The 10,985-nt window shown below is 38.7% G+C and overlaps 1 protein-coding gene across 1 annotated transcript in view; it reads left to right on the top strand.

The window, feature by feature from the left end:
* Positions 1–5,091, top strand: part of LOC106883968 (piwi-like protein 1) — a 36,518-nt gene extending 31,427 nt beyond the window's left edge. The window contains exons 15-17 of the mRNA XM_052976887.1: positions 1,141–1,334; positions 3,414–3,561; positions 4,682–5,091. Coding sequence (XP_052832847.1) covers positions 1,141–1,334; positions 3,414–3,561; positions 4,682–4,798 — 459 coding nt within the window. The 3' untranslated portion in view covers positions 4,799–5,091. The remainder of the gene's footprint in view (positions 1–1,140; positions 1,335–3,413; positions 3,562–4,681) is intronic.
* Positions 5,092–10,985: the final 5,894 nt, after the last annotated feature.

Consider the following 10,985-nt stretch of genomic DNA (forward strand, 5'->3'; position numbering starts at 1 on the left):
AAAAACACAGAATGACTCTTTATGTAAATATTTCTTTCATGTCAAAATTGTCATAACACTGGCTGCTACCTCTTCAATGAGATGCCCTCTCTGTTTTATGGTCAGGATAAGATCTCTTTCTCGTTTAGTTTTCAGTTCAATTTTTGCGTTACTTAGTTGTGAGTAGGGCAGGCCTGAAACTGACCTTTTGCGAAGGAATGGCATTGAAGAGGGAGCGAATGGGGACGAAAGGACCTGACAAACAGAACTGATAGAATGATTCTCTTTTACTTGTTTCAGTCATTTGACTGTGGCCATGCTGCAGCACTGCCTTTAGTCAAACAAATTGACTCCATGTCTAACCCATTTTAAGTTGATTGCATTGACCCCAGTGCTCAACTGGTGCTCTATTGACCGCGGCGGTATTTGAACTCAGAATATAAAGATAGAAGAAATACCGTTAGCATTTTGTTTGGCATGCTAAGAATTCTACCAGTTCACTGCCTTTATATTGATTTGATTAAATTGACAAATATAAATAGCCAAGTGAAATAGAACCATTGTATGTGTTTATTGGTTTAATGACCCTCCCAAGATACTAGATTTTTGTTTTAAATCCCCTCTCCTTCTAATCAAGGTATGTCTTGTGACAATTACAATGGCACTTGCAGTCATATATCATAACTTTGGCAAAGATGCTTGGAGACATCACAATAGTCTGATGAGTGTACTTATTGACTTTGTGTAGTTAGTTGTCATGGAAACCTTGATCGATTGAACAACAGTTTACTGTTGTTGGGGGTTGCAGTTTGTTGCTTGTCCACAAAATAATAGTTGGTTTCTGGTAATTAATTTTGAACTGGAACCCTCATCGTAACTGACAGAGTGAGTGCCAGTTATTGTTGCATTGGAGAGAGTAAACTGAATGGAAGAGGTTTTTAAAGTATGAAAAAATGGATGTTGAAATTCCCAGCACCCAGCTGCTTCCTGGCCTTTGATGCTACTTCACTGTAGCTGTGTCTTGGAAAGAATTTAACCAATATTTTTGGAAGGACATCAGTTTGAGTAAATCTAATAACCAAGTTGTTCAGGATCATTACTGCACTATTAATTTCTGCTGAACTAGATTATGTGTAGCCCCTCCCCCTCCTGCTTTAATAAAAACTAATTAACTTTCCTGTATTTTATTTAAGTTCACTCCCTAATTTTTTTTGCATTATGGTTTCCAGTTTCAGATTAACTGTTGTTGTGGTCAAGAAAAGAATCAATACTCGTCTATTTTCCAAAGCCGGTGTCCAGTGGATGAACCCATTACCAGGAACAGTCGTCGATTCTGCTATCGTCCGCAACGAATGGTATTGTATACACTTGTTAATCTTTAACTGCCCCCCCTTAAGTCCTGCTAATATTTTAATCATCACTCATTTAGAATATCTTTGTAGAATTTAAACCTAGACACAGGTATGGCTGTGTGGTTTAGAAGTTTGCTTCACGACACTGTGTGGCTTTGGGTTTAGCCCCACTGTGGGGCACTTCAATCCCATGACTTTTTTTTAATTAGGTAAGTGGGTTGCACTGATGGTAATCATCTCTGCCGAGATCAGCAACTACCACACAACAATGGTTCAACATATATCTACGTCAGCCGCTCTAAAGCAGGCACTGTTTATTTATGTAAACTATTATCACTGGCATAGCTGGATGTGACTGCAAATTCCATGAAGAACCGGAAGAATTTGGTGAACGTGTACGAATTTGGTAGGAAGCCATGGTAGTGTAACCACCAAGGCTGCTTCTTTGATACCATCATGGTGATGAAGTCTTGAAGTGAGTTGGAAATATTGAAATGAAGAGTCTAACAAACCTACCAAATTCCTTGAAATTTGCACGGTGCCCTCTATTGTTGATTCTGTGATTGATAGTGGATATTTATATCACCAGGTACAAGATTGCAGCAGATAGGGCTGTGTGTATTTTCATCATCTGATTCAAAGCGAGTACACAGCAGCGCATGTAGATTAACGTTGACCGATGTTATGGGGTTAAGCAAGTATCACCTGTTGCAGCCCTGTGATATCCAAAGTGTCGTAAGGGACTTTGCTAGACAGAAACTGGCAGAAGCATCCGGTACATTCTATAAATCGGTTGATGGGGAGGGGCGCCCAGGATGGATGTTACAAATATGTTGGTGTCGTTTAATGTACATTTTCCATGCTGGCATGGGTTGGATGCTTCGACAGGAGCTGGTGAGCTTGAGGATTGCGCCAAGCTCTACTGTCTGCTTTAACATGGTTTCCACAACTGGATACCCTTCCTAACTCGAATCACTTCACTGTGTACTGGGTACTTACGCTGCACCAACACTAGGGATGTCACCAAGTAACTTGCAAGCAAAGGAGACCTCAACTGAGAGGGGTATATTGTCGAGGGAGGTGGTTGTGTGCTGGGTGAGGAGAGGTTGTAATAGAGCGACACAAACAAGTGTCTTGCTGTAGAGGAGATACATGTCTACTCCACTCAGGGGGAGAGAGATGATGATGGTGGCGATGTGCAGGGCATACCCTCAAGGTACAGGGAAGTGAATATAAGTTGAGTGGGACAAAGGATTCATTATATGTGGATTTGCATGAAGAGAATGAATCAGTCACATCAACTCCAGTACTTAATTTTATCAACTCCCAAAAGGATGAAAGGTAACGATAACCTCGGCGGGATATGAACATAAAAGAGCGGGAAAGAATGTTGTCGAGCATTTTGTTCTACGCGCTAATGATTCTGCCAGCTTGCCACTTTGTTATCCCTCTTCAAATAGGGTTAATTCAGACCATTGTAAAAAAATCACATTTTACATTTGATTGAGTAATGTAAACGTTAATTGTTTGAAATGTTTTTCTTTTTTTTTTTTCTCTCCTTTCAAATTTTGGCACAGAGCCAGCAAGTTTGTGGTAGGGGTGAATTGATTGTAGTTCACATTGACTCTACTACACAACTGGTACTTATTTTATCAACTCTGGAAAGACAAAAGACAGAGTTGAACTCTGAGCATGAAGACAGATGAAATGTTGCTAAGCATTTCGCCCAGCCTGCTAATTCTTCTGCCAACTCGCTACCATCTTGTATCTATTAATTTTGGTTTCAAATTTTGGCACAATGCTAGCAAATTTAGGGAATGTGTTGGGTGGGGGTGTAAATCAATCACATCGACCTCAGTATTCAGCTGGTACTTATTTTATCACCTGGAAGGACAAAAAGCGAAGTCAACCTCAGTGGAGACTGAACTCAGGACGTAGAGACGGACGAAGTGCTGCTAAGCATTTTGCCTGGCATGCTAACGATTCTGCCATTGTAAACCAAAAAAAAAAATCCAATTTTTAAAAACATTTTCATAGTAAAGGACTAAATATTTTACTGTTGTTTCTACTTGTGTTTTGCAGGTATGATTTCTTCATAGTGTCCCAAAGTGTGCGTCAGGGTACAGTATCTCCAACACATTATAATGTCATCTACGACACATCAGGCTTAAAACCAGATCATATTCAGAAGTTGACCTACAAAATGTGCCATTTATATTATAACTGGCCGGTATGTATCTATTTCTATCTCTCTCTCTTTATGTTCATGTTAATATACATATTGCTGTGTGTGTGTAGGTGCAGGTGTGGCTGTGTAGTAAGAAGTTTGCTTCTCAATTACTTATGTCTTCTACTAAATAGCCTCAGTTTAACCAATGCCTTGTGAGTGGATTTGGTTGACAGAAACTGAAAGAAGCTCAGTGCACACTCTGCATGTGTGTTCATGTTCCGCACCACTGCCTGTAGAACAAGAGCTAGGCTTAAAATGTAAGTACTGGTGTCAATTTGCTCTTCAAGGTGGTGCTCAGCATGGCTGCAGTCCAATGATTGAAACAAGTAAAGGATAAAATATATACCGATGTGACTGTGGTTATGTTAGCATTCTACCCACATGGTTTCAGGTTCAGTCCCACTATGTAGAACTTTGGAAAAGTATCTTCTGCTCAAGTTCTGAGCTGACCGAGGTTTTCTAAGTAGAGTTTGGTTGACGGAAACTGAAAGAAGCTTGTGTGTGTGTGTCCTTGTCTTGATATTGCATGATGTTTGTTGAAAGCAATGTCTCTTGTTTCCAGTCTTCTGTGAAAACTTAACAGAACTATAGGGGTAACATTGACCTTACTTGGAAATAGGGTCACCTAGAGGAAGGGCTTTTGGCCATAGAAAATCCTTCTCAGTAAATTCTGCTTAAGCAATGCAAGCATGAAAATTACATGTTTGATGTTGATCATTATCAATTTAACCTCCACTTTTCTAAGCTTGCATGGGTCAGACGAAATTTATTGAGGCAGATTCTACTACTGCTGGATGCTCTTCCTGTCATCAACACCTGTTTCCAAGCAGGGCGGTATTTCTCCATGGCCAGATATGTTTCCACAGAACGCTGCAAATGAATGACGCCATTGACATGACAATGACACTTGTTTGCAAATATTGCGTGATGTCTCGGCAAGGAGTTACGAGCGCGCGCACACGCACGCACACACACACACACACACACACACACTTATATGCCCTTGGCTGATTCCCTCAAACTCCTGCAAGTATGGAAAAGTAGATGTGAAATAATGATGATAATGTACTCGCAGACTCTCTCCAAAAATTACTCGGGATTTTATTCTTTGTCTTTGCAGGGAACTATCAGAGTACCAGCACCATGCCAGTATGCTCACAAACTTGCCTTTTTAGTGGGGCAGAGCATTCACAAAGAGCCAGCCATGGTCCTCCGTGATAAACTCTTCTACCTGTGATGCAGAGGCCTTCATAAAAGTCAACTAATTTCCATACTCATTGATTTTCACTGCATATGAAACCTTTCAGGGCAAGTTGCTTCAAGTTGAACTGTTATCAAAGCCCAAAGACAAAGCAGTCATTTGTGGCTATTCCACATTTCTGATATTTGACGCAGATTCGATAGGACCTGCAGTCATTTAGCCGTAGAAGGGTTTTTTTTTTTTGGATAGGCAAAAAAAAATATTTTCATACTTTTTTTTTCTTGTTTTTTTTTTTAATTATTAAAAGCAAAATTTTTTCATAAAAGAAATTGTTTTGTTAATTTTTTTCTCAAAATATACATACTGTATTTACTTTCTTATAAGGACACAACCCTACGATATTTTGTAGAAAGCAAATTTAGTATAGAAGTAGAAAATGAATGAAAGAGAAATAAGGAAAGCTTCTAACAATATAGAAAGTTTAACTTTATAGCATTGAAATCGCCCCTATCTAGCCCAAATATTCTACCAGTGTTAATGTTCAAACCGGCCAGATCTGGCCTCTGGCACCTACCCTACAGTATCATTCTAAAAATAACAATTATCATTATTGAAATCTCAAAATTATGAGGTAAGGCATGATTAATTCAAAACTGTGTGAATAAATATGCATTATATTTGATAAAGTAATCTGAATGCTAAATGTTAAAAAAGAAAAAAGCTATATTTTGGGTTCAAAGGTTTATCTTCAGTACACGGGTGGGATGCCGCATGTACCTTTGCCGAAGGACAAGATGCTGGAAACATGTACAGAAATTAAAATTTAATCTCCTTAAATTTTAGTGCCAAATTGGTAAATTGGACATTAAACCATGTAGGTAGGGATGTTATTTTTTTTTTAGATATACTTTTGTCCTTCGACATCCTGTCTGCACAAGTTATCTTCAGATGGATACAAAGAAATGTGTGTTTACCTAGAGAGTCTGCCATTTTGGATAGCCCAGCATTTCAGTTACCAGCAGTAGCAACTCCCCATATGTTGATGTAGGTTGTGTCAGAGGTCACATCGGAGATCTAGTACATTCTCTCATGATACTGATTGAAAGATATTTTCAAGTGGTTTTGTAGAAGAACGAAAAATGTAGGATTCTGTGCATGGAGATTGAACTATTCTCGTATACTGTCACAACATTCTGTGGTTAGAACGTTCGGCTCACAATCATGAGGTAGTGACCTCAATTCCCAGACCGGGCTGTGTGTTGTGTTTTTGACCAAGACTCTTTATTTCACATTGCTCCAGTTCCACTCATCTCTAGAAATGTGTTGTGGTGTCACTGGTGCCAAGCTGTATCGGCCTTCGCCTTTCCCTTGGATAACATTAGTGGCACGGAGAGGGGGCCTCCCTGGTATGCATGAGTGCTTAGAAGGGAACTTTCTAGGTGCAATCCCATGGTCATTTATGACTGAAGGGGGTCTTTACTTTGTACCAGAATAATGTATGAAACCATAAATTCATATAAACTACAATATGGGGGGTACTGTACTTTCTTCTTTCAGTTCATCTTGTGTAGTCGTGAAACTTGTATTTCAGCCTACAATGTTTAATGTATCAGTCATGTGACAGGGTAGCACCCCTCTGCTATGGTTTTGTTGTCATCCTCTTATTCCAGGGAGTTAACTGCTGGATGGAGCCCATGGTAGCCACATTAGATGCAGGAAAATTTTTTTTGATACATTTCAAAATATTTGTTTCAAATTTTGGCACAAGGCCAGCAGGCTTGGGGAGGATCTCTGTTAATTGTATCAACCCAATGTTCAACTGGTAGTAATTTTTATCAATCTCGAAAGGATGAAAGACTAAGTGGACTGGAGGAGAATTTGAATTCAAAATGTAAATCTGGATGAAATGCCACTGACCATTTTGCCCAGCATACTAACAATTCTGCCAGCTCGCCAACTGAATACATTTAAAACTATTAAAATCCTGTTCTTAACTGCTGGCAAATATGGTATGTTATTACCTCAACATGTCTCTGTCACCATCTGTGTAATTCATTTGTAATTCTCTATGAAAACTTGTCCAGCCTGTATATGCTGTCGATGTTTGAAAGGCTAAGGGAATTTGTTACCATTTTTGGAAATGTAAAGGGCTCACCATTCGAACGTGATCGTTACCTGCGTCAACTTACTGGCACGTGAGAAAACATTCGAGCGAGGTCGTTGCCAGTGCCACTGGACTGGCTCCTGTGCAGGTGGCACGTAAAGAACACCACTTAAGTGTTGCCAGTACCGCTTGACTGGCCCTCGTGCTGGTGGCACGTAAAAGCACCCACTACACTTGGAGTGGTTGGCGTTGGGAAGGGCATCCAGCTGTAGAAGCTCTACCAGCTCAGATTGGAGCCTGGTGCAGCCGTCTGGTTCACCAGTCCTCAGTCAAATCATCCAACCCATGCTAGCATGGAAAGCAGACGTTAAATGATGATGATGAGGATGATCCAACCATGGAAAGCCATCTGATGGTTCCACATTTGCATGAATTATCACTAGAAGTACCAATATTTCTTAACTTCTGACAAGCACCATATCAGTGATTTATTTTAAATGTAGACTAATGGAGTGAATAAAGGATTTGAAAATACAGTCGTTTAGCATTTATTGAAAAAATATACATGCGTAAAAAAAATATAGATATAGATATATGAAATAATACTCCTGATTGCTCATTCAATATAGTTGTAGAAATTAAATTCTGCCAAGGTTGACTTTGCCTTTCATTCTTTCGGGGTCGATAAATTAAGTGCCAGTTGCATACTGGGGTTGATCTAATCAACTGGCCCCTCCTCGAAAGTTTCGAGCCTTGTGCCTAGAGTAGAAAAGAAAAGCGTTGTAGAAATTAAAAAGTAAAAGCAGTAGTGGACTATTGCTCGGTAAGTTTTAGTGTTTAAACTTTCATTTTCTGAGTCACAAAAAGGGCAAGATTGAGTGCCTGGCATTTGGAATGTCAAGAGGCACTCAGTCACCATCTTTTGCCAGGTGGGCAATGTGTTTTGTGGACATTCCATTCTTGTGATACATACTGGGATGATGTTTTCAAGTAAACTCTGGAGACCAACACTGACAAATTTCCTATTCGATTCTGGAGGGCTTGCAGGATGAAAATTGAAAACTTTCAGAAATCATTTGACCTACAGGAAGTAGCACTTAACCCTTTAGTGTTTAAACCAACCATATCCGGCTCAAATATTCCAGCTGTCTTCTGTTCAAACTTCAACAGCACACACACAGGCTGGACATATTTTCATAGAGAATTACAAATGAATTACACAGATGGTGACATACAGAGAGACATGTTGTATTGAAGTGATAACATACCATATTTGCCAGGAGATAAGTCAGGATTTAAATGTATTCAGTTGGCAGAATTGGGTTAGCGTTCTGGGGAAAATGCTCAGCTGTATTTCATCCATACTTATATTCTGAATTCAAAATCTGCTGGAGTCCACTTGTCATTCTAAAACTGAAACACACCATCAAAGCCTCAAAGCAACAAGATAATGTATGATTAATTCAAAATATGTATAAATAAGCATTACATCTGACACTCATCTGAGTGCAAAAGGGTTAAACCATCCTCAGACTATCAAGTGTGTGTATATTTATATATATGTGAGTGATAATTCATCTGACTCGTGCAAACTTAGGAAAGTAGATTTGAAAATGATGTGCATTTATTATTATATATCCTTGTGTCCCTACTGTCTCTAGTATACCAAATGCTTTTCTCCAGTGTGTATGTATATGTGTATATATATATATATATATATATATGATACAGAAATAAATTTATTTCTCAAACGCGTGATAATGCTATAAATAGCGTGATCAGGATAAATTATCCATTTATTGCAGAAAAATACGTTACTGGCCAGCCATGAGACTCGAACTCACATCTCTGTGATTACGCGTCAAGTGTTTTACCATTAAACTAAACTGTCCAACAATGAATTCTTCTGCAATTTTACGCTTCTAAAAAAGAACAAACTTTGTTTCTTTAATATATATATATATGTATATATAAAATGTGTGTGTGTGTGTATTTGTCTCTGGGAAACCTTGTCAGAAGTGATGGCAATCAAGCGATTGACGTGAAGTTAGAAGATAAGGTAACATGACTAAACATGTAAACTTGGAATTGATAGTGTGGCATTAGAACTCCCAGTCATCATTGAAATAGTTTGCTCTCCACAGGAAGCTTCCAATACAGCAGAGGAAAGACAAACGATGCCTCTAGGGGTCAACAGTCACAAATAGTTTTACTCATAAGGACAATAATACTTCCATCTGAGTTGCTCATTGGGCATTGGATTGACTAAATTCTTGGATTATTACACAATGCACGATGTTCCTAAATTATCTTTATAGTTTCCACAATTTATTGTACCATCCAGATGTGTGGCACTCATCCAATGGAATCCACGTGGAAGTGTTCCAATGTTTGTAATCTTTTATCTTTTTTTTTTACTTGTTTGTCATTTGACTGTGGCCATGCTGGGACACCAACTTGAAGAATTTTTAGTTGAATGATTTGACCCTCGTACTTTTTCCCTTTTTTTTTTTTGACAAAGAGCTAAGTTAGAGGGACGTAAACACATCATCAGTTGTCAAGCAGTGGTGGGGACAAATACAGGCAGAAAGACACATACATATATATATTATTTATATATATATATATATATTTATATTATTTATATTATTATATGATCGAACGCCACACATATTTTTCCAAGTAAGTTTTATCTTAATAATTCCGATGCACACTCTTCTACTATCTCTTCTCTGTCTATCTCTCTCCCTCTCTTGTTCTTCATCCTTTCTGTTTTTCTCTCCCACCCTTCTCTTCCCTATTCTTCTCTCCCTTTCGCCGTTCCCTCTCTCTCACTCTTCCTCCTTGACTCTCTCGTCGCTGACACGTGATGAAAGGGGATCTCTCTCTCTCTGTCCACTGCCTTCCTAAAGAAAAGACGTGCTTTTTTCTGTCTCCTCTCATAGCTCGTCCTCCTAGCGTTCATAATAATTTTTCTTTCGCCTTGGCTTAACAGCCCTCACCGTTTGTTTTTACTGTCTTGTTCTCACTGTCCTGTTCTTGGTAACACTTTAACCCTCCACAAAAAATCCCAAATTTTATTTGCCTTGCATTCAAATATGATTTCCCCTTTCACTAATTATCAATGAGGTTTAATAGATAAAAATATGTCCATGATTTTTGCCTTGCATTCAAATATGTTGTCCAAGTGTAAAAATGAACTTGAAAAATAAGCTTTAATTATTTGAAATTATCTCCCCTCTTCTTTCACAGTTGATGTGGTGTTACAAACAGAAACACGTTCATAGGTTGTCCCCTCGCTTGCAAATAATTTTTCTTTTCCCTAAATGTATAAATTAACTTGGATAAATATTCTTAATTATTTGAAATTATATCCCTTTTTAACAGTTGAGATCTAATACACCGAAACATGTCCATAGTTGTCTCCCTTGTCTGCAACTATCAGGCTGTCCTTTCCCCAAATACAAAAATTAACATAGAAAAGAAAATCCTGGCAGATAAGTTGCACTTTAAAAATGTCTGAAAAAGAAAACCCACTCTGGGTCCCATATACTTCAATGCACTAAAACCATTGAATATTAGCTGCTGAAATATTCAATGTATCCATGGAATCTGAAATTATTTCTCCTTCCTTTAACTGTTGCTTCTTTTTCGTATTTCTATTCAGAAAAGAAAAGGAAACATTTTAGTGCTTTTCGCACGTTGCAGTCTGAGGCTGCGATCAATCTGGGGCTGCTTGCAGCTTAGGTGACCATGGTAACCCTGGATCTGTGGTGTTCCTTGTTTGGTTCTAGTTGGTCTTTCTCTTGAATCAGGAGGACAGCATCATTCATGTTATCACATACTTTGTCTACCATTCTTTTTCTCTTTTACTCTTTTACTTGGTTCAGTCATTTGACTGCGGCCATGCTGGAGCACCGCCTTTAGTCGAGCAAATCGACCCCCAGGATTTATTCTTTGGAAGCCTAGTACTTATTCTCTCGGTCCCTTTTTGCCGAACCGCTAAGTTATGGGGACGTAAAGACACCAGCATCGGTTGTCAAGCGATGTTGGGTGGGGGACAAACACAGACACACAAACATATACACACACATATATATATATATATATATATATATA

The sequence above is a fragment of the Octopus bimaculoides genome, chromosome 26 (genome assembly GCF_001194135.2).
Source record: "Octopus bimaculoides isolate UCB-OBI-ISO-001 chromosome 26, ASM119413v2, whole genome shotgun sequence".
Taxonomy (NCBI): Eukaryota; Metazoa; Mollusca; class Cephalopoda; order Octopoda; family Octopodidae; genus Octopus; species Octopus bimaculoides.